At 39.9% G+C, this 25,295-nt stretch overlaps 1 protein-coding gene across 2 annotated transcripts in view; it reads right to left on the bottom strand.

Moving 5' to 3' along the window:
- Window positions 1-15,812: 15,812 nt before the first annotated feature.
- The window catches only part of jakmip2 (janus kinase and microtubule interacting protein 2), a 59,416-nt gene continuing 49,933 nt past the window's right edge, over window positions 15,813-25,295 (bottom strand). The window contains exons 14-22 of one of the 2 annotated variants that reach the window (XM_057359512.1): window positions 25,122-25,220; window positions 24,974-25,027; window positions 24,813-24,878; window positions 24,655-24,723; window positions 24,491-24,568; window positions 19,171-19,374; window positions 18,213-18,278; window positions 17,841-17,917; window positions 15,813-17,606 (exon numbers count right to left, since the gene is read on the bottom strand). In XM_057359512.1, coding sequence (XP_057215495.1) covers window positions 17,867-17,917; window positions 18,213-18,278; window positions 19,171-19,374; window positions 24,491-24,568; window positions 24,655-24,723; window positions 24,813-24,878; window positions 24,974-25,027; window positions 25,122-25,220 — 687 coding nt within the window. In that variant the 3' untranslated portion in view covers window positions 15,813-17,606; window positions 17,841-17,866. The remainder of the gene's footprint in view (window positions 17,607-17,840; window positions 17,918-18,212; window positions 18,279-19,170; window positions 19,375-24,490; window positions 24,569-24,654; window positions 24,724-24,812; window positions 24,879-24,973; window positions 25,028-25,121; window positions 25,221-25,295) is intronic. The other variant, XM_057359511.1, reaches the window with a different exon arrangement.

Here is a 25,295-nt window from a genome sequence, read left to right as displayed (position 1 = left end):
TGCAAGTCAGAAAGAAAGGAGAGCAAAATTTATTTTCAAATAGTGTTAATGGCCAATGATTAGGTAACTATAGTGTGTTTTGTTTTTTTTTTAATGATTACCTTGATTACTTCATTACTGATAATAAACCCACATTCAATTCAAATTCACTGATTCATAGTACATTTATTTGCATGTATTAACATTGACTGTAATAATGATACATCACTTGATTAATTCCTGCATTACTGAAGTTGGATTTTCAGTTTGTTTGCGCCCCCCAAATATTTTTACACCAGCCTCCACTGTATAATATATCTTGTTCATTCTCTCCTTTGCTTACTCCAGCTTTAATCCTAGTAGAATGGCCTTGTAAACTAACGGTACTGTTTAGCGTGTTGACAAAATGTTTATACTGTATGCTCTCCTACTTGTAAGTCGCTTTGGATAAAAGCGTCTGCCAAATGAATAAATGCAAATGTAAATGTAAATTATTCCTTGTTGGCTATAACAATGCGAGACCTATTTATTGACACCATTTTCTATGATGGTGGCATGGATCAGGACAAAATCCAGGCTCCCTTCCTTTTCACCTTTGAGAGAATGCAGGACATGGAGTTTTTCATGCAGGATGTATATGATAAAATAAATATTTGTGTGTCTTGCCTGCACAATCCTGACCTTTAAAAAGCTAACTGGTGGTGTAGATCTGGGTTAATTCTGTAAATGGTTTTGTATTGTCATGGAGTTTTAGGTGTATTAAAATGTCTTGTTTTTGAACAATTAAAGTTTCGTGGGGAAAAAGGTCACTTTATCCATGTGATTGTCTTAATCAAAAGGTAATGAGTCCATCCAAGATTATATTCCTTATAATAAAGTGGGCGGTTTCCCGGACAGATTAGCTTAAAGCAGGACTAGGCTTAGTTACAATGTAGGTATTAAGGGTTGTTTTAAAAAACGTACTTTACAAAAAAAATTACATGTGTGCATCTTTGAGACAAAACAATCGACTGATATATTTTAAGATATGCATGCAGTTGTTTTCGAGTCAAGGGCGGAGTCTGCACTCACATGTTGAAGTGAGTCGTGAGGATCTTAGCTTAAACCCTGTCTGGGAAACCTCCTTATATTCCACAACTAATACTGCTGTACATGCATTCATTCCAAGTATAGGCGTGGTCGTCGTTTTGCTCGTCTCAGACTTTAGCAAATAGTCGTATTAGCGGCTGGCAGCGCCGTTCTAAGCATATGCCTGTCCCAAATGAGCACTCGGTCCTGTGATTGTATAATTTGCGCGTTCTCCAAGTCTAACGAGTTTGTTTTGATAAAATTCTAAATTAATTTAATTAATTAGTTACTTATTCTATTATTGCTTATTTATTTTCTATTAAGCCAGCTATTTCAAGAATAAAAACTTTTAATGCAGTGCATTTTCTTACTTAAGGTAATAAGCCATGTTTTGTTGTAGATTTATATTGTCTCTGGGCTCTGTAAAGCTGAACAACACAGCTTCTGTATTATAGAGAAATATTAAATAACAACATATATGCATATTAAGAACACATTATGCACATTAAGTATAGTGTAAACAAATTAATAAATATACATTCATGACGTCATGACAAATGAATGCATTACAAACATAAGTATCTATTGCATAATGCTCGGGTGTCATATCAACATATGAAATACAAACATATGAAATACAGAACAATAAAAACCGGCAGCTCCAGTCCCAAATAACAACAGTGGGACAACAAGTGGTCGACTTCACTCAGCGCTGCGCAGACTGATCAGCGAATGACAACAAAGTACCGCGAGAGTGATTAGAAAGCACCGCTTGCTTTTTCAGGTGTGATGACCTCAAGTCTGTCCCAAAATGCACTCCCATGTACCCTGCAGTTTGCCTACAGAGCAAACAGGTCTGTTGAGGATGCAGATAACATGGGGCTGCATTTTGTCCTGAAACATCTGGATAGACCAGGGACCTAAGTGAGGATCCTGTTTGAGGACTTCAGCTCCGCTTTCAACACCATCATCCCATCACTGCTCCAGACAAAAGTTAACCCAGCTATCTGTTCCTGGCATACAGACAGGAGGCTGAGCAGCTGGCTGTCTGGTGCAGTCATAACAACTTGGAGCTGAACACGCTTAAAACAGTGGAGAGGATTGTGGACTTCAGGAGAAACCCCCCTGCACTGCCCCCTCTCACCATCATGAACAGCACTGTGGCAGCAGTGGAGTCATTCAGGTTCCTGGGCACCACCATCTCTCAGAACCTGAAGTGGGACAATCACATTGGCTCCATTGCTAAAAAAGCCCAGCAAAGGTTGTACTTCTTACATCAGCTGAAGAAGTTCAACCGACCACAAACTCTATTAAAACAGTTTTACTCAGCAGTCATAGAGTCTGTCGTCTGCACATCCATCACTGTCTGGTTTGGCTCAGCCAAAAAGTCAGACATCAGACGACTACAGAGGATGGTTCGGACTGCTGAGAAGATCATTGGTGCTCCCCTGCCCACCCTCCAAGAACTGTATACATCCAGAGTGAGGAAAAGGGCTCAGAACATCACCCTGGACCTCTCACATCCAAGCCATCATCTCTTCACAATGCTGCAGAGCACTGAGCACCAAAACAACCAGACACAAAAACAGCTTCTTCCCTCAGGCCATCTACCTCTTAAACAGTTAAATGTTTTTACACACCGTGCAATTAATAACTATGTGCAATAATAATTAAGTGCAATATTAATAATATCCTCCAGATAATACACTGTCTATTTTTATACAACTTTTTCTGTCAATTATATTTCATTCATTCTGCTGTATATAGCACATACCTTGTACTACAATAGTCTATTCTTATATTTTACTTGTACATAATAACATACATACATAGCTTTACACTCTCTATATCTTTATCTTATGTTTATTGTATTGTATTTCTTAATTTTTTTATACCCATAGGCCCTTATTTAAATCATTGTGTACTGTATTCTATTGTGTTATGGTCTCTGTGTACAGTTGTTGCTGTTTCTGTGTTCTGGATGCTACTGTCACCAAAACAAATTCCTTGTATGTGCAAACATACTTGGCAATAAAGCTCTTTCTGATTTATGATTTATGATTGTTCTTATGGACTCGTGCCTAGTGCCCTATAGGTCTGCACTTCCTGACGTCACCAAGTGTGGACTCAGAGGAGGTCCTCAAGACCGGAGTGCGCCATTTGGGACAGGGCCTAAGTCGGACAAATGATCTAACCAGAATGCATTGCTGTTGTCAGGCGGCTGCAGATTCTTGCGGCGCCGCATGACCTCGAACACACCTCATGTGTTCATATCCTCATACAGTGCAGACAAATACTCGACCATCACTCGTGTTGTATGTTAAACTGTGCACATAATTCACTCAGACACGCAGAACAGCCAGATGACATTTAAATAACAGGATTCTGCGTCCGCATGTAGTTACATGGACTCAGTGCGGTGCGCCATTGATTATTGTCACACACAACAAGCACCACCACGACAAGCTGCATTACACACAAACACGCAGCTCTGTCTAATGCACATATTCTTATTATTCTACATATATATCGCACTGTTGTTATTTTTCTTTTCAAGTTACTTGTCCAGTCTGGCAAGTAAAGTTATCTCTCACTTGCCCATACAGAACATTCACTTGTCCCGGACAAGCGTTAATGTCGAGCCCTGTATAATATATTATAATTTTACATTAATTTTACAACTACATTTCCAATCTCACGCATCGCAATTCAGCATTCACAACACATTGTCCGGGTAAAGAGAATTCTGAGAGTTGTTTCTAAACACATTATAGATGTTAGAAATGTATTGCTGAAACACATTACAAAGACTCAGGAGTATTTAGTACTGTTGTGGAGTTAAACCGTTAAACAGGAGTTAAACAGTTTTTCACCAATTCTCTGTTCAGGATTTTTTGGGCGGGGCTAAAACCGGGGATCGATGACGCAAGGTAGCGTCCGAGCATGCATGGCCCCTCCCCTATCACTAGAGCACCTAGCATCAGGTGTCTGCTCAATCACGAGATTAGGGTTGTAAACTCTCACGCACGCTTTCAGGCTCTCTCACTCTGCCCAACTAAACAAATCTCACTCCAAATAACAAGCAAATGGTAACGCATACGCGAATGGATGGAGGAGAATAACGCGAACGGAAGGAGGATCACTGCGCATGATCGCAACGTGCTACAGTGAATGACGTTTAATTAACAAATTACGAGACGAGCAGTTAATCCACCCGGCTGGTTGCTATCAGCAATCTCAACATCTACTTTATCAGCTCAAGAGAACCACTACAAATAGACAAAGCTGTCTTACCTGCATTCTCTCTACAGTCCTCAGGCATCCCTCCACCACCCAGGCTCCTCACCATGAAACCGTTTTCTCCCTCAGGACAACAGGGGAGCGCTTTGGGCTCGGAGCCCTCTCACTGGACAGCACGCCAAATATGCATACCTTTTAACCTGCATTATTATATGTATTGGCCAACTCCTGAATTATCTATTGATGATATCGCGCGTGTTTGAATTCAAATCCTCCCATAAAACGTATTCACATAATTCACATGTAGCCTCGGGGACTCGACGTTGGTTGACGACGCGAGTGGGCGTGGCTTCAGTGCCAACAGCGGACACGCCCCCAGCGTTTGAGAGCGGAGAGTCCTGCTTATTTTTCCAAGATTTTGAAAACTTATTTTATTTACTTGGATGTTTTTTTCTCCATTCAAATTTGGCTGGGTGGTTAAAGCGGCCGTATCAGACAGTTTGTGCATATCTCATGTTAATCTTGAGTACTTACACAGTAGTATCGCACCCTTCAAATATATGTAGAGTCTTTAGTTTGATCACATTTATAAAAGAGAGATACGAAACGATATCAAAAATTATGTTTTTTACTAGTAAGAATTGCATTTCTGATATCTGAAATAAGATTTTTAACACGTAAGAAACGAATTACTGATATCTGAAATTGAATTTGAATGGCAGCCTATTGTAGCATCTAACTAGTAAAAATGCAATTACAGATATCAAAAAGTATGTTTTTTACTAGTTTAAATTCAATTTTTGATATCAAGAATGCACATTTCTGCGAGTGATGACGTCATTGTTGATATCAAGAATTCACATTTTTACTAGTGAAAATGTAATTACTGATATCAAAAACAGCAATTGTTACTAGTAGAAATAATAATTATTGATATCAAGAATGGAAAGCTAATTCGGCTTGCCATAGGAGTCTCCATTAATATGACTACATCAGCAACTGTTCAAAATGAAGCTGATTCATTGCAAAGTCAGTTTTCACAAAAGCAAATAAAAGTAGCTTTTTAAAGGAACAAATTAGAGGTTCAATATCCAGCCTACACAATTAGCAATGTAATTAAACATGTAAAATACACGAGTAGAAAACCATACACAAGGTAAAATAATGGTTACAAACATCTCAACAAATCTAACAGAGATAGCCATGAAAATATATATATTTTAAATATCTTCATATAAAAAATACTTACAGTGTATATATAGCAGCCTAAACAATCTTTATATTTAATAGCATTTATAATTTTAGAAACGTATAAATTCAATTACACAATATTTATGTTTTTAACTTAGCACTTTATACACCGATGCAGATTTAAATCTTTTGAGAAAAAAAACCCTATAACTTTGTTTCACGGTCAAAACTTTAAGCTTCTTAACTGTCTCCATAGTGACTTGTGAAATCTGTGATCCATTGACAATGTCTTCATGTTGTTCCTGTGAGCGAGCGTCAACTCTGGGTATCTTTCGGGAGGTTGATTAAACTTACTCTTCAAACCTGTTCTGGAACCGACACACCCCGAGTAAGCAAGGTTTGGGTTAATCAACCTAGAGTTCAGAGTTTAGCTGACGGTAAATTAACCCTGCTTTCTGGAATACCCCCCTGCTCCGGAGCAGGTTAGCAGTGTAGCCTAAGTTACCATGGTGACAAAACCCGCTCAAAACCAATCCACGTTCTTGAGCCCGAAAACTCGGAGTATGCTCAAACTAAACGTGAACTTACCTGAGGAAAACACATCATGTCTCATGTCTATGTATCATGTATCATGCCTATTGCCTAGTGTTTGACATGTGGATCTTCCTAACATTGCGGCCACTTCAATACTGAAAAAAAAATATATAGCACATCTTTATCTTGCACTATAGTAGTAGTAGGCTACATTTTTTATGTATTTCTTTTTTAATCTACTGGGTTCATAAAGCATCGGTTTTGTAATTGACTGTTTTGGAGTATCTGTATCCTTTCAAAACACAAAAACTATGTCATTACACTAAAAGATGTTTCATAAACAAAGTTCGTGAGGAACACGTCAGATAATCAACCTAATTACAGTACATAGGAGGAGCACACCCAGTAACCAATTAACCAAGGTGTATAAATCCACGTCACGTACCTCTGTCTTTCGACAGCTTTCTAGCATTTGATCTGCTCCTTTTGCAAGTTATGTCCAACAGCAAATCGTCCTCGTCAAGCGATGAGCCCGACCACCATGCAAATACTCTGCCTCAGTCTATTGAACCCAGGAAGACTCCTCTGACAGTCTCCAACACCGAGCCCCAGGCTTCATCGCGTGGCCGCCATTCTACCCGTTGAGCCACACGCACGCCAAGACGCCGGAGCTCTGCCTTGCCTCCACCTTATCCAAAGCGGAACTGTACGAACTTTACATCTCCGTGCAGTCAGCTAACACCTCGCCCAAATCCACCAAAACAACCCGCAGAAAGGGCAGGGGTCGGACGTCTGCAAGCTCGCCTGGATTGACCCCATCTTCCTCTCATTCAGGATCCGGCACTCCTCGAGCATCGGGTCACAAAAGAGAGACTTCAGCGAGCCTGGGCTGCGCCCCAGACCTCACCTCTCGCCGCTGCTCACCGCTGGTTTCATCTCAGCCTTCCACCGTGGCTCCCACGGCCGCAGCGCTGCATGTAGCCGAGACCGCCGGTCCTTCTTCCCAACCTTTTTCCCCGCCTTCTCTGCCCCTTTTCAACTCCAATGGCCTCCAGCTCCTGTAGCAGATGCTAGCGTGAGGCTGCCTCCGCTAGCACCCCAAGACTCACAGGGATCGCAGCAAAACTAAACGACTATTTACCCATAATAGCGGAGCTCGCGCTGTCCTATGGGGGAGGGCACTTCTACACCTACCACAAGCTGTTTTCTGCTAAATGCTTAGTTCAAGTTGCTCAATGGAACCAATGCCCCTACTGGGGCGCAATCGACCCCGACCTCCACAGCAAGGTGTTTTTAGGCTGTAGAAGCATCTCCTGCGCCATCTACAGGTCGGTAGCCCATTCCACCACGTCTTGCCAACAAATTAACCCTTCTATTCCCCCATGCCCAGACACGACCTCAATCAAATCCACCAGCTATACGCCAAGAACCGCTACCTTTAACGCAAATCCGACAGCTAGCGGTCATGCTCCATATTCCTCCGGCCAAAGAGAAGCCTGCATCAACTTTAACATTGGCGCATGCACCAGACAACATTGCCGGTTTCTGCATATATGTTTCTCATCTGTCTATCGAACTATCTCACCACCCAGACACTGAAATTACTAATTACAGCTTGTCCGGCCATAAACTTGGTTTTAAACCCGGAGTGGAATGCCCGCTATCCCAAAGCATCATCTGTAATAACCTCCAATCCTCTCTCGCAGAACCCGATGTAGTAGATAATCCGATTAAAAAAGAAGTTGAGTCAGGTTTCATGATCGGCCCTTTCGACACCCTCCCCCCAACCCCCCATTTCCAGTATCCCGTATCAGTCCCATCGGAATCGCTACTAGAAAGTTCTCAGGCAAGAAACGCCTTATAATAGACTTGTCAGCTCTGCATAACTCTCCTTTCCCAAGCATAAACAGCTTGATTTCTTCGGAAGAATATTCTCTCAAATACCACAGCATTGACCATGCGATCGAAATGTTAAAAGTCATAGGATGGCAAAAATAGACATCACCTCAGCTTTCAAAGTCATGCCCATCCATCCAGAATCTTGGTACTTATTCGTAGTCCGTTGGCAAGGCAAGTTCTACTTCGCCGTTCGATTAACTTTATGTATTAATGCAAGTAAACAGGGTCAGAAGAATATGTTACCAGAAAAGGCCATCACATAGGCTAGAGACAGACAACAAAATAAAATGAAAAAGAAAATAATTATGAAAATAAGTAAGAGATATCGAGTAAGCATACACGTGGTTAGCTAAGGTTGATCCAGACAGAACATAGAACTGGTCAATAAGTATACATTTTATTGTCTTTGAGAATAAATTACACATACTGTACATATCTTTTTAGATGTTGAAATGAATTCATATCGATATCAATGAATCGTTTAAAACTATACATGTTGAACGATTGCCTGAAAACGTTTATTTACCATAACTCGTGATGGACGATGAAGTTATCTGTTCTTACGTCTGTTCTGGTGGTTCTTAATGTACAGTTCCACCTACTGGACAAATAAATAAAAACAGGGGCATAAAACAGCCTGCTCCAGGTCTGCAGTACAGCATCAAATCCATTTTGGCGTGCTCGTTGCCCAATTCGGAAATGCGGCACACAAGAACGCTTTGACGAATCAACACGATTCCATAACTTTTTGTCAGCATTGTTTCTAGATGCTCCGTACTATATAGGTTTCGTGCAAATCAGATAAATGCTCTAGGAGTTTGAAAAAAGTACGTTTTACGACATACACGAACGTTATGACAAAAAATGTAAGTGGAACTTTGTACTGGGAGTGGCGGCTCTATAGAGTTTGAGTTATTTGCTATAGTTAATGTTAGTGGTGTCCTGTGGAAAATTTCACAACTTTCTCATGTACGCAATGCTGCCATATGGCCATTCATTCATTACACACAGACTGAAATATTTCAAATGTTTATTTCTTTTAATTTTGATGATTATAACTGACAACTAATGAAAATCCCAAATTCGGTATCTCAGAAAATTAGAATATTACTTAAGACCAATACAAAGAAAGGATTTTTAGAAATCTTGGCCAACTGAAAAGTATGAACATGAAAAGTATGAGCATGTACAGCACTCAATACTTAGTTGGGGCTCCTTTTGCCTGAATTACTGCAGCAATGCGGCGTGGCATGGAGTCGATCAGTCTGTGGCACTGCTCAGGTGTTATGAGAGCCCAGGTTGCTCTGATAGTGGCCTTCAGCTCTTCTGCATTGTTGGGTCTGGCATATCGCATCTTCCTCTTCACAATACCCCATAGATTTTCTATGGGGTTAAGGTCAGGCGAGTTTGCTGGCCAATTAAGAACAGGGATACCATGGTCCTTAAACCAGGTACTGGTAGCTTTGGCACTGTGTGCAGGTGCCAAGTCCTGTTGGAAAATGAAATCTGCATCTCCATAAAGTTGGTCAGCAGCAGGAAGCATGAAGTGCTCTAAAACTTCCTGGTATACGGCTGCGTTGACCTTGGACCTCAGAAAACACAGTGGACCAACACCAGCAGATGACATGGCACCCCAAACCATCACTGACTGTGGAAACTTTACACTGGACCTCAAGCAACGTGGATTCTGTGCCTCTCCTCTCTTCCTCCAGACTCTGGGACCCTGATTTCCAAAGGAAATGCAAAATTTACTTTCATCAGAGAACATAACTTTGGACCACTCAGCAGCAGTCCAGTCCTTTTTGTCTTTAGCCCAGGCGAGACGCTTCTGACGCTGTCTGTTGTTCAAGAGTGGCTTGACACAAGGAATGTGACAGCTGAAACCCATGTCTTGCATACGTCTGTGCGTAGTGGTTCTTGAAGCACTGACTCCAGCTGCAGTCCACTCTTTGTGAATCTCCCCCACATTTTTGAATGGGTTTTGTTTCACAATCCTCTACAGGGTGCGGTTATCCATATTGCTTGTACACTTTTTTCTACCACATCTTTTCCTTCCCTTCGCCTCTCTATTAATGTGCTTGGACACAGAGCTCTGTGAACAGCCAGCCTCTTTTGCAATGACCTTTTGTGTCTTGCCCTCCTTGTGCAAGGTGTCAATGGTCATCTTTTGGACAACTGTCAAGTCAGCAGTCTTCCCCATGATTGTGTAGCCTACAGAACTAGACCGAGAGACCATTTAAAGGCCTTTGCAGGTGTTTTGAGTTAATTAGCTGATTAGAGTGTGGGACCAAGTGTCTTCAATATTGAACCTTTTCACAATTGGGATTTTCATTAGTTGTCAGTTATAATCATCAAAATTAAAAGAAATAAACAAACATTTGAAATATATCAGTCTGTGTGTAATGAATGAATATAATATACAAGTTTCACTTTTTGAATGGAATTAGTGAAATAAATCAACTTTTTGATGATATTCTAATTATATGACCAGCACCTGTATATGATTGTATTTTCATTTAGCTTAACTAATTTATTATTTTCAGCCATTAAAGGGCACATTTATTCATTTCATTTGGTCAGTATAAAATGTGTTAATGTGATCTTATCATTTCTGTATTGCACGTCACTGCCGTTTACCAGTTTTTGAATATTTTTACCATTAAAAAAGAACCAAAAAAGAACCATCAGGGAACGTTAGTTTCTGGTTATTTTCTGGTTGCAAAAAAACAATAAATAACCATCAGAGAACGTTACTTTCTGTCATGGCTCTGCTTCATTTAGTCATGTTTTTCTTGGTCCTGTAGCAGAGCCATGACAAAGCCTTTGGTTATGTGTGGAGAGAAACATATTATTGTCCTTTTGACAATAATATACGTTCTCTCCAGTGTCTCGTCATTGGCCCCGCCCCTCTCGTTTCCCGGCCGTGTTTTATTACCCTCACCTGCCCTGTGTCGTTATCCTTCGTTTGTCTTCCCCTTAAATAGTCCTCTTGTTTCATTGTCTTGTTGCTCGTGTATTACGTTGTGTATGTATGTGCTGCGTTTGATGTCCTCTACCTTGGATTACCTTGCCTGTTTGTGAGACGTCGTGTCGTGTCGTGTCAGTTTTAGTTTATCCTTGTCCTGTTGTCTTGTATTCCCCTCGTGGAGAGTTTTTGATTTCAGTTTATATACAGTATATATATATTAGTCTGGTCTTCGTTACCCCCTCGTGGGTTTTTGTTTTGTTCTATTATTTATTAACAAGAAATACTTTAACCCCTTCATCACCGCTGTTGCCTGCATTTGGGTTCTTCCACCACTCCGAGTCCTTGACAACTTTCTGGTTTAAAACAAATTACCAATAAATAACTATCAGGGAACGTTATTTTCTGGTTATTTTCTGGTTGCAAAAAAACAATAAATAACCATCAGAGAACGTTACTTTCTGGTTATTTTCTGGTTGCAAAAAAACAATAAATAACCATCAGGGAACGTTGTTTTCTGGTTATTTTCTGGTTGCAAAAAAATGACCAAAAAAGAACCATCAGAGAACGTTATTTTCTGGTTATTTTTAAAAAAACAGTCTGCAACGTTCTGGGAACGTTATTTTCTGGTTGAAAAAATAACCAGAACATTTTTTGGATATTTTTTGGCTCCCAAAAAATAACCAAAAGGGAACCAAAAACCAACGTGTTTGCTGGGTTAATGCTTTCAGGGCTTGACCTGTAATTGTATATTACAATTAAATAATATACTACAATTGAACAATTGTCAGTTCCTGACAATCCAACAAAGTATTTAATTACGTTAAATTTCATTCATGTAAATTGCATAGAGAAAAACTTGCAATAATACCAGGAATTTTAGGGTGTCTGCAACTATGGGCACTTTTGAGTCGCCAAAATTAAAAAATTCAACCCCTGTGAATTTTAATCATCAGAGTCTGTAATACATATAAAAGGTCATTAAGATTTTAATCTGGAACATTTTTATATTTGTAATTTAATATACAGTAAACCTTAAAAATGTGCTGCAGTAAAGACACGTTGCGGTAATGGCATTTTTGCTAATATTTAATATTGCAGCTAATTGGCAGATAGTAAGGTCTACTACATTAGTTTTGACTCTTAGCATCTTAATATACGTGAATTAAACGGTAATATACATTTCTTCTTAAAATGTAGTTCAAAGTGCAGAATTACTAAAATATCTTATATTTTTGGGATCTTGTGAGGTGGCCTAATCTGTTAGCAATGTGCTCATGTGCTAATTTCTGTTTCAATAGAAACTAGACTTGTTTGTCTTTGAAAAATGTGGGACAGGCACTACCTAAAAAAATCTTTAAAATGATCAGTAAATAATACAAAGAAATTTAAGATGCTGTAAATTTAAATGTATATTAAACAATTCCATTTGAAGTAATGTCAAAATGTAATTCAATTAGCTTATTTGATATATCTGAAAATTGTGACAAGAGTTGCGGGACATGAAGAAAATGGTGTTTGGACCTATAAATGCTGCATCATTTTATATTAAATCACATTAATCATTATTTATATTTTTGTCAAGGTGTGTAATGTCACTGTGAATAGATTTATAAAGCGTCATATGACAAATTTTGACATAAATATAAATGTTCACAGCTGGGACTTAAAGTGCCCGTAGTTGCAGAAACACCCTTTAATACCCTATATTTTATATGCTTTTATTCATCTATTGTTTTTATTATCATCGTTGAAATGATAATGTATGTAATGTAAAGGGGAAAAGCGCTAATAACCCATTGAAATGAAGTGAAATCTGCAGGCTGGTGTGGATGTTAAGTGTATGCTGTCTAAGATCAAATCGTACATTGGTTTATTAAATAAGACCCCTGGAGTAGATCAGCTAATGTAAGTGCTAGCTCAAGTTCTGCTGTGTCACTCATTACATGCAGTATAGATCTAGCCAATCACCATTCGATCGGTTGGAGTACATAAGAACTGTTCTCATTCAATGTTTGCGTTCACAGTTACTGACGCCGACACTTACCCCCTCCCTCCCCACCCACCACCACCAGGTTGGTCTTGTCCATACATCCGTGGGTGGGCTCCGCCCCTGCCTTCGTCTTCAGAAACCATGACCCTCTGGATTCGAGCTACAGATGGGGCCTACGCTAAAGAACTTGATCATATAATCTTTGTTCCATTTGTGATTAGTTGTTCAATAAATATCTGGTAGAAATAATGTGTTCATGTTTATTGTACTATACTGTTCCCTCAAGAAACGAAATGCAAGTTTGAGGAGATGTTCTTCAGTTGGCCTAACATCGTTTAGTTTTGAGTATTGAAGGCCACATTTACTCAGGATGTGAAAGCAGAGATTATGATGGTCCCATAGATACAAATGTAACATATTGTCTGCCAAACGTTCATTCTGTGAACTTCAAGATTAGTAATGCTATTTACACCAAATTTCTAATGTTACGTACCGTCGTATTTACAGGCCAACAGAAGACATCATTGCCTGTTTTCATGTGGCAGGAGTCAGCCAAAATTTGTTTTCAGAATGATAAATACAGAGAACATTTTCATTCAAAAATAGTTTTTCTAGCTGCCAATGAATGAGAGTATCACGCCCCTGGACCCCTCCAGATTTGACTTTTACTAGTTTGAAGTAAAATTTTTATCTTGGAAAGAATTTTAAACGTATGGTCACTGTGACTCCGTTGAGATCTGAATGTCCAAGGCTATATAGAAAGAGAAGAATGTGTTCTCGAGGAGAAGATGTGTAGATTTTAATGAAATGAATCCAAACCCGGTATACAGAATGCCCCCAAAACATATTTACAAGCCCGAGACGAAGCCGCCGGTTACAGTTAGAAAGATCATTCGGTAGAAACCAATGAGTGAAAGTCCTGCTGCTATCTNACATGAGGTGCAAGTAACAATAATAGGAATAGAAGCCATAACTCACCGGATTTGAAGTGCAATTCCAACTTACCAAGGTTGCTCGATGGATCGTAGTATACTCGCTTAAAAAGAGAAACAGTTAGCACACAAGACAAACCAGAGGCAAGATGATATTCCACAGTGTGAACAGAAAGCAAGCTAACACGCTATTGCTATGCTAACGGCGTTAAGTTAACTATCACTTTTGGTTTAGACTCTTCCAAGTAAATAACAGGAACAGGGTTATTGAGATATCAGGATAAGTTAGCAACGACAATAATAATTAACGAAAATAAAATACACTAATATTAGAGCGAAGTGGTAAGAGCACTGATACAAACAAGCTGCCGGCAGCGATGCAGGAAACAGGAAGCAGCCTGTAACATCAAGGTTAGCTGCAATAATATTGCAGCTAATTGGCAGATAGTAAGGTCTACTACATTAGTTTTGACTCTTAGCATCTTAATATACGTGAATTAAACGGTAATATACATTTCTTCTTAAAATGTAGTTCAAAGTGCAGAATTACTAAAATATCTTATATTTTTGGGATCTTGTGAGGTGGCCTAATCTGTTAGCAATGTGCTCATGTGCTAATTTCTGTTTCAATAGAAACTAGACTTGTTTGTCTTTGAAAAATGTGGGACAGGCACTACCTAAAAAAATCTTTAAAATGATCAGTAAATAATACAAAGAAATTTAAGATGCTGTAAATTGAAATGTATATTAAACAATTCCATTTGAAGTAATGTCAAAATGTAATTCAATTAGCTTATTTGATATATCTGAAAATTGTGACAAGAGTTGCGGGACATGAAGAAAATGGTGTTTGGACCTATAAATGCTGCATCATTTTATATTAAATCACATTAATCATTATTTATATTTTTGTCAAGGTGTGTAATGTCACTGTGAATAGATTTATAAAGCGTCATATGACAAATTTTGACATAAATATAAATTTTCACAGCTGGGACTTAAAGTGCCCGTAGTTGCAGAAACACCCTTTAATACCCTATATTTTATATGCTTTAATTCATCTATTGTTTTTATTATCATCGTTGAAATGATAATGTATGTAATGAAAAGGGGAAAAGCGCTAATAACCCATTGAAATGAAGTGAAATCTGCAGGCTGGTGTGGATGTTAAGTGTATGCTGTCTAAGATCAAATCGTACATTGGTTTATTAAATAAGACCCCTGGAGTAGATCAGCTAATGTAAGTGCTAGCTCAAGTTCTGCTGTGTCACTCATTACATGCAGTATAGATCTAGCCAATCACCATTCGATCAGTTGGAGTACATAAGAACTGTTCTCATTCAATGTTTGCGTTCACAGTTACTGACGCCGACACTTACCCCCTCCCTCCCCACCCACCACCACCAGGTTGGTCTTGTCCATACATCCGAGGGTGGGCTCCGCCCCTGCCTTCGTCTTCAGAAACCATGACCCTCTGGATTCGAGCTACAGATGGGGCCTACGCTAAAGAACTTGATCATATAAACTTTGTTCCATTTGTGATTAGTTGTTCAATAAATATCTGGTAGAAATAATGTGTTCATGTTTATTGTACTATACTGTTCCCTCAAGAAACGAAATGCAAGTTTGAGGAGATGTTCTTCAGTTGGCCTAACATCGTTTAGTTTTGAGTATTGAAGGCCACATTTACTCAGGATGTGAAAGCAGAGATTATGATGGTCCCATAGATACAAATGTAACATATTGTCTGCCAAACGTTCATTCTGTGAACTTCAAGATTAGTAATGCTATTTACACCAAATTTCTAATGTTACGTACCGTCGTATTTACAGGCCAACAGAAGACATCATTGCCTGTTTTCATGTGGCAGGAGTCAGCCAAAATTTGTTTTCAGAATGATAAATACAGAGAACATTTTCATTCAAAAATAGTTTTTCTAGCTGCCAATGAATGAGAGTAACACGCCCCTGGACCCCTCCAGATTTGACTTTTACTAGTTTGAAGTAAAAATTTTATCTTGGAAAGAATTTTAAACGTATGGTCACTGTGACTCCGTTGAGATCTGAATGTCCAAGGCTATAAAGAAAGAGAAGAATGTGTTCTCGAGGAGAAGATGTGTAGATTTTAATGAAATGAATCCAAACCCGGTATACAGAATGCCCCCAAAACATATTTACAAGCCCGAGACGAAGCCGCCGGTTACAGTTAGAAAGATCATTCGGTAGAAACCAATGAGTGAAAGTCCTGCTGCTATCTACAGCCGTAGAGGTGAAAGAGTAAAAAAGAAGCGCACACAGCAGAGATACGTGAATAAATACAGAGAGGGTGAAATATCTGCAGCCGTCACCACAATACACCTCAATGCTGTTAAACCTTCAGAAGAGCAGTGACTCCATCGCTCAAACTGCAGGAGATAGACACACATGTACATATCAACAAACATTATATATATATATATATATATATATACCGTATATACAGCACACTTCACTCCTACAGAGCTACACATCATCATGACACATTCAGCCTGATTCATGAAACCTTCTGTCACAATCATTCATAAAGTCATTCTTACTGGGATGTGGCGCTAAAGAGCTTTACCCGCATGATGATGCAGTCATTTACACAAGATAACACGAGTTTTACTTGCGTAAACTGCTAAATACTCGCAGAAAATGGCATACATCATCAGAATGGTTTTGTGAACAATTTTCACAAAAAACTTTCAGAATGAGGCCCGATGAGAATAAAAACATTAAAAACAGGTTGTTCAATCATTCAGTAGTTAGTCTTTACAGTAAGGGTGAGATTTGCATTTATTCACCTTTGTTAATGTTATTGTCAATTTAATTGTTGATTCGCTGTGCATTCACAGTTATAACTTTTGATGAGAAAAATGTTTCAGTACGTGAATTGAAATGAACATAAACGAAGAGGAATAAATGCTGTTGTTTGTTAATGAACGTTGTTAAAGGCAGGGTAGTTCACATCCTGATAGCGATCATTGAGTAACGTGGTCTAAATATCTTCTGTGAAACCATCACGTGTTGGCGTGAATGTAATGATAGGATTTGATATTTGTCTGTCAAACTCTGGATTTGCTCTGCTCGCTCACACAATCTTCTGTCATCATCTTCAGTGTATTCATGTGTTTTGGAGGAGGTGTGGCTTTAGAGAACGGGGGTCTTATGGTACCATCCAAAAATGTATTTCAAACCTGTATGACTTTCTTTCTTTCTTTCTTTCTTCTGCAGAACACAAAAGAAGATATTTTGAAGAAACCCATTGACTTGCATCGGTTTTGTGGGTGCCGCCGTCCTTTAAAAGATCTTCTTTTGTGTTCTGCTGAAGAAAGAAAGTCATACGGGTTTGACATGAGTAAATGATGACAGAAGTTTCATTTTTGGGTGAAATTGAACTGTTGTTAAAGAATGAAGCCTGTGTTACTGATGGTAAGTGTTTGGTCTGTTTCTGCGTTCACGCTCACGTATAAACCCTGAGTGTCTGTTTTCATTTCTCAAAGTGTGTGAGAGGCAGACGGTCCGACAGACGGACAGGGCGAGATGGGTTGCGGTTGGTGGTAAATGCAGTGAAGACGCAGCGGCTCCCTGCATGGCAGAGATAATCCTCCAGTTTGATGTTTGGTCTCTCTTGTATCGGTGTGTCTCTGTAATCCAGAAGTCAATCCAGTGCAGTGTTTCCAGTAGAATCCATAACTCTGAACGTCCCACTTCCACACACACGTAAAACAAAACCGCCTTGAGTCACCACAACCGGAAAACTGCAGGTGCATGCGACAGCAATCCTGTCGAGACGAAGACACACGTGTTGATGGGATCAGATTCACATCAAACGTATTCCTAGAGCACTTTTGGAATGTTTTAAAGCAGACGTACTGTAAGTACAGACACAGCGAGAAAATGCTGAAATGTGAAGAAGGCAGAAGAGGGAAACTACAAGTGCAGTTCTAAAACACTGACAGCCACACCAGCGATTTCTTTTTCAATCAAATATCAGCACAAGAAGATCCTGAACTCACCTGTGCAGCGAGAGATGTCAGAGACATCAAGGCCAAAGAATAAAGGCAAGAGAGAAGAATAAAAACAGAAATAAAAACTGAAAGAAGACAAAAGAGAAATAAGGTAAGACAGGGAACGATTCGAGAAATCCATCCAGTAAATATAATTTTGAGAGAATGAGCGATATGATCATGTGCTCATCATCATTACTCTTCTCTATTGTTAATAGAAAACATCATGATTCAGATGAGACAGAGACGCAGGATGCTCTTTCACCTGTACATCATTTACTGTTCCTCAACTAGACATATTCATCTGGGTGATTATGTGTCTCTTTCCTCTTCTGTTTAAAGTAAACACAACGCCTTTTGTACATTTGAGTCATTTATTACCTTCTCCTCCAGGTCTTTGATCTGTCTCCTCTGAATATCAGTCTTGTCCTCCAGGTCTCTGATCCTCTGCATGCACACAAGTAAATGATATATTAGTACACAAATAATACTGGACTAAACCGTGTTCTGTGCTCACAGCCTCATGAGAGTTCAGATGCTGTTTTAATCTGCTGCCCTCTTCTGTTCATCACACACAATAACCTGCGTATTTTACAGCTGAACTATTCACACCGAATCGCATCTCATCACATTCACACCGCCAGCAGATCGACGTGATCTCATTCCTTTCAATGGAAGCGACACGAGCATCAGTGTCTGGTGATGAGACAAACTTTGTGTCAATAATGAGCGACTACCAAAGCTCTCATCAGATACTGCAGTGTTTGTTTATAACTGTTACTATAGCAACCAAAACTAGAAACTCCTTCTAGTCACTGGCGGTGTTCATGCAGCGTAACACAGTGTCTACACCGGACACGGCATGATGCAATGCGACAAAAGACAATGGAACGCATCAGGACATCATTTTGTGCACCCCAATCATTTTGTGCACCCCAATCTAACAATCCCATTAGAACACGCCGCATGTCATGTCGCATCGCACCAGTCACGTCCGGTTTAGACGATTATCATTGTATTTTATTTTGATTTGAACCCTATAATTCAATCATAATGTAAAGCAAATAATTCCTAATAAAGTTATTGTCTGTATCTTTTCTTTTTTATTCCGTGTAGTGTTATTTGTGTGCACCATGGGTCTGAGAGTAAAGCAATTTCAATCTTCTATATGTATGTACTGTACATGTGGCAGAATTGACAATGAAGCAGACTTAGACTTTGAGAGTAACTGAGTTATCAGCATCCTCTCCAGCTGAAAAGATCTTCACTCTCTCTTTACAAACCAGTCACTTTGAATAAAAGCAGATGTTAAATGAATAAAGAGAGAGAGTTTGAGGACCTGATGGGCCTGATGTAGAAGCTCCATCCTCTCCTGTAGAATCTGACAGTCGTATTCTCTGCTCTTCCGCAGCATCTGTCTGCGCAGTTTCTCCACGGCCGTGCGTAACTCGTCCTTCTGCAGCTCATCCAGAGGATCTCCGTACTTGATCACCTTCTCCTGCTGAAGAGCGTTGTACAGCGTGGCCTCCAGCTCCTGGATTTGCTGTTGCACACACAAGTGGATAAGATGAGCTCTGACATACAGTACATCTATGAAAATATATCCAAACAAATCATCCCCAGAGAAGAAAACTCATCCCAGTATTTCCAGCATTGTTTCCGGTCCTGTTCTGTACGTGTACTATTCAACATTTGCTCATTTCATTCGTTATGGATGAAATCTCCCACGTTTGATAATAACATAGTCAACTTTATAACAAATGTAACTAACTTTACACAAATGTAACAACATTTTAATTGTTATTGTGCCTAAAACATCCAAAATAAATAAAAACGATGTTGACTTCAAGACTTCAGATGAAAATGAAGAGTCTTCAAGAACGGTTTCAGAAGCTTCAGATCATCAGGGGACTCGTTTATAACCGTTGCGTACGCACAAAACATGCCGTGAAAGAGGCGTACGCCACTTCCCACGCAAAAGATGGGATTTATAAAAACAAACTTGACGGGAGAATGTGCGCACATGTAAGCACATTTGACCTCATATCCGTTAAAGATCCACATTATCACGAAGATTAAATCTGCAGAGTTATTTGCGCTTCACTATTCACTATAATCACTATTGAGTGATAATTGTTTCATGCACCTTCCCGTAAAATCAACTCAAATCTTAAATAAAAATTCAATCTAAATATTGAATCAGCGCTGTCTCACCATCACACTATGAGCACATGAGGAGGAGATGATCCGACTGAACAGGGACAGCATCAGATACCATAACTGAAGAACACAGTGTAAATAAATACTAAATATTTTCCTTAAATACTGAGCATGATCATCAAATGTCAAAGTCTGGAAATACAGCCATTAAGCTCTGGCACAATCCTTTCTTCTTGCTTTATGTCCTCGTTATCAGTCCTAACTATAATTCATGACAAAACCAGAATGAAGAAACATTCGTCTTTTACAATGATGTCTTCAAATGTGATCTCAGGTGAGGACACCAGTAATTAATGATGTGATTTTAATGAGTTATTAATGATCAGTCTAAATGCTGTAAACATATAAATGCTGCAGAGACCTTCTTTGGCTTTAATATAATTATAATAATAATTATTCTTAATACTTATAACAATTATTAATTGGGAAATCTCAGTGAATCTCATGTGTGGCCATTTGTGATTTGGTTACGGAGATAAAGGATGTGATCGGGTGTTTTCGGCAGTTTTACATCACTTTTTGTTATTTTTCTACGGCATCTGATAGCGGTTGGACCCGGAAACGGTTTACGTCCATTATGGTGCGTGACGTCAGGCTTACAAGCCGATTGGATGCCAGGCTTATTAATATACAAATCAGCATTCTTGAGGTGCTTTGCATTGAGTAATTATGGGTAAAAATGGGCGTGTACAGGGCGGGATATGAGGCTGATTCACGTACGCACACTTGCAGGTGATCTGTGATTTATAAAGCCAATGTTGCTTACAGGTGTGCGTACGCACGGTTTAATAAAGCTGAATATTTTTTGGCGTACGCTATTTTTTGGCTTTCGGGCGCACGTACACTTTTAGTAAGGATCCTACGCACAGTTTTATAAATGAGACCCCAGGACACTGAACCGAGATGTTTCTTTCAGACACCTTCAATTGAGAGGCGTCCTGTCAGTTGGTAAAACCTAGAATTTCAAAATCAAGTGCAGGTGGTAGATCCTTATCCTATCTAGCGCCTAAACTTTGGAATAGTCTTCCCTGCACTGTCCGGGAGGCAGACACACTCTGTCAGTTTAAATCTAGACTAAAGACGCATCTTTTTAATCTTGCATACACTACATTTCCATAATATAAATTCTCTGAGGGTTTAGGCTGCATTAGTTAGATCAACCGGAACCAAAAACACAACTGATGTACTTGTTGCATCAAAGAGTACAGAACAGTACTCTACTCTCAGCCAGTCTTGTCTCATTGTTCCAAGGTTACCACAGAGAGCAGGATGCAGTTCATGGCCTGACCTGGTGGTAGAGCGGAGACCTGACAAGAGCTGAGATGCTAGAGCTGGATAAAGAAGGACGCAGTCACCTGACACGCCTTCACTACAAAATTTCAAATGCTATTAGATTATTAATGATAATCTTAAACTATAATTTACCTTACGAGTAAGTTTATTTATTTTATTTAGCCTTGTTGTGCAAGTTCTCTGGAGCTTGTGCAGAGGCAGCAGCTTTTGCCAGAGGGGAACTGGAATCCCCTGGTTGGGCCTGGGTTCTCCTGAGGGTTTTTTTTCTCCATTAGAGTTTTGGGTTCATCGCCACCGTTTGCATATTATTTTGCACTATTTGCCTGGCCGGGGGGCTGCTTTAGAATTTAAAAGTTTCCTCCAAGGGCCCCCCTCCCACAATTTTTCCTTTCTTTCCCTTAGCTACGCATTCACAGTTATAGAAAGTGACAGTTAAGATGATAATGAATATTAAAACCGTTCTCGCTCTGCGCCAAATGCCTGCGCTACGCTAAAAATAATATGAACAGGGTTTATAGAAGTCTAATATTAGCTACACAGTGAAAAATCAACAATGGACCAAGTTAAGGCGTATGAAACACACGCTTTTAATTAACTGTCAAATATACACGTATTTAATGCATCAAATCATCAAGCAAAAGATTCAGAAAATGCTATTAACATAAAAACATGTGTTGCCATGATTTGTTGATCATTTCAATTTTAACAGGGTATCCACAGAGGCCTTGAATAGCCTATGGGACCCATATATTAAACATAGATAAACATTTGTTTTCATTGTTGTTGGGTTTTCTGTACCAAACTGGATGGCACAACCGTGAAGCCCAGGGCCCCCTCGGGCTCATGGTAGTCAAGGGCCCCTGGGCACTGGCCCCATCGGCCCGGTCAGTAATCCATCCCTACAGTGAGGATACAGAACAGTGTGGACAACCGATGCTGTGCTAATGCTACAAACGCACGTGAACCGAGGACTTAAATAAGTGGAGAAATCTGGCAAAACGTAAATTAATTTCATAACAAATGAATCGTATTGGACTATACATGGATCTTATAGTTTCTGTAAAACGCTGATGAAGGTGAATTTATTCACTTTATATCTTTCAGAATTAAAGGTGCCATAGAATGGAAACTGTATTTACCTTGGCATAGATGAATAATAAGAGGTATGTACAAGGAAATGACATATCGTGAGCCTAAAACACTATTGTTTCCTCCTTGTGTAAATCTTGTATATGCAAAAGACCACTGAGAAAGAGGCCAATCCCAACATAACACTGACTGTGACGTTACAGTCGGGATGAACGCCCCCAACGTTGCATATACCCGCCCATGTTCTAGGACAGCCGGACGTGCACAGCCGAATCATCAGAGGTTCTACAGATATTGTGAATAGAGTTGGGCGATGTCTACCAAACTGGCATCGGACGATGTCTACAGTGAAACCTCGTGATGGACGATGACATAGTTGTCTTATTTAAACAAGCCGTGATGTTATGTAGAGGCGAGAGCTGCGCAGACACGCGTCTTCTTTATACAGCACGAGCTGCAAAGTTATAAAGTCAGGCGCGTCTGATCTGTATTGTGCGAGTTTATATGCCCCTTAAGCCTCGTTTATATTTGTTTACAATGCAATTTGAAGCACAGAGCAGCGAGAGTCAAGTAACAAAAGTGAAAGGGACAGTTTTTCAAACCTGGGGCCATATCAAGCACGCTTCGCTCAGCGTTTTGATGCTGATTTAAGAAGGGGGAAAATACGACTATATTGCCATTAGAACCCCTGCCGCAAGCAGTAAGCAGTGATCTTATCCACTTATTCCATTTCACGTCTGACAGTAGTGATCTGTTTGCTGTGTGAGCTAGAGGCATGAGCCAGCGCAGCGAAACAGCCAATCAGAGCAGAACACAACATTAATATTCATGACCCTTCCAAATAAGGTAATATCAGATCTTTTCATAGGGACAAATCCTGGGGTTGTTTATGAAATTGTAAAACCGCGAATGAGGTCATTACGTCAGGGCTTAAAAGAACCTGTGAACCGGTTCATTGAACTGTCGAAAAGATCTGAGGTGTGATTCCAAACAGGATATATCGCCCTCCGAAGGGAATTTCAGAGTGAAAACAATCATGGCCGCCATATTGAAGGGTCATTCCAAACCAAAGTGCTCATAACTGGCCACTTCAAAGGGCCCTTAGGAATTTAGAAGGGTACAAATGATGGACACTTCACGCCCCCGTGATTCTTTGTGTGGCAATGGTGCCTCCTTATGGACACGGGATGATGACGCAGAAGGGCACTTCAAGAAACCCTTCGAAGGGTTTAGGGCATAGGGATGAGCCCTGCGGAATGGAACGCAGGGCTGGTTTACAGAAAAGAATGGGACTTTCCATCAGAGTGAGCAATGAACTACTAAGTAGTTATAAATAGCAAGTTTTTGCAGTTGTCTTTCAGAAACAACAAACTAAATGAATACAATTGAATCCAAACTTGTGCTGGGAAACGAGAGATTATAATCTCACATAGTTTATGGCTTGTTAACAGGAGAGTTTATTTTGTGACCTTTGAAACAGCATGTATACAAGAAGAAACACTATACAGATTCATTGAATACAACTGTATATGCAGAAGTCTAAAAGATTTGCCCAATGTAAATAAATCCTCCATGCACGTCATCTAAAGGGAGAATTACCCCTTTTCTCAAACAATTTATGTAAACACTATTTAATCTTTTACTATTGTCTCAAGAAAGAATCTAAACCCGATCCAAATCATCCTCAAAATCCACAGTATTCTTTAATCCCGACAAGGCAACTGCAAAAAGGAAGATCTACATGTTTCAGTATTGCCTCCTTCCTTGTGCTCTTGTCCCCCTTTGCCACCCCATGAATAAAATCCTGGACACGCCCCTGTGGTCGTGTCAGATAATGTCAGTGTGAACCGTTCATCATTCATGTATATTTTGACACAGCTCCCTGCGGCAGTCAGCTGACCCGTACACAATATACCCATGACCCGCCACTCCCTCCTCAGAACTCTGACCCCAGTTGAAAAGCCACTGCCTTATCAAATGAAGTGACAACAGAGTGAGAACACTGAATAAGGAAAAATCTTGACCTGAAGGAAATGTTTGAGTGGTGTTGTTTTTACCATGTATGCCTGATCCAGGGCCTGTTTCCTATAGTCCAGCTCCTCCTCCAGATATCCCTTCTGTTTACGGAACATCTCCTGTAAGATTCCACAAACATCCGAGTCATTCCATTCATCTCCTCCAGAAGACTCATTACTGTACATGTGTGTGTGTGTGAACTCACCATCTCCAGCTCCAGATCCATCATCTTCTGATGTAGAGCTGCTTCAGTGCCTTCAATCTGCTGAATCCACTGCACACACACAGTGACAAACATCTGACGTGTGCTCGGGACAAACCCTTCAAAGACTTTTATTGAGTATGAAATATGTCATGACAGACCTTCTCAGCGAGAGACAGCACAGTACTGGCTTGAATAATGGCCACCTGCTCCTCATTCCTTAAGTTCTGATAGAAGAAGAAAACACATTGGTGACTCTCAGGTTCACAGTGTTCTGATGTGTGATGATAACGTAACACGTTGTGATGGGTCAGTGTCGTACCCCGTTGTCACCCAGAATGTCCAGCAGTTTGATGAGGTCTGGTATACACACGTCCTGTGAGGAGAGCAGAAATGAGCGACTCTTCAAAGAGAAACCCTGAACAGTACAGGACGTGCACTTCATCATCATCATCATCATTTGTGTTTACCTTCACTCCCTCCTTTATACAGTAAATCTGCAGAGCGCTCACTCCCTCAGAGAACGGATGAATCTGAAGTGTAAACGGAGGAGATCTCCTCTCTCGCTCCTGTCACATCAACACATCACGTCACACACTTCACATCATGAGAGAGAGAGAGAGAGAGAGAGAGAGAGAGAGAGA

This window comes from Triplophysa rosa, linkage group LG19 (assembly GCF_024868665.1).
Source record: "Triplophysa rosa linkage group LG19, Trosa_1v2, whole genome shotgun sequence".
Taxonomy (NCBI): domain Eukaryota; kingdom Metazoa; phylum Chordata; class Actinopteri; order Cypriniformes; family Nemacheilidae; genus Triplophysa; species Triplophysa rosa.
Note: the sequence above shows the minus strand (reverse complement) of the source record. Positions and strands in the feature narration are given on the sequence as shown.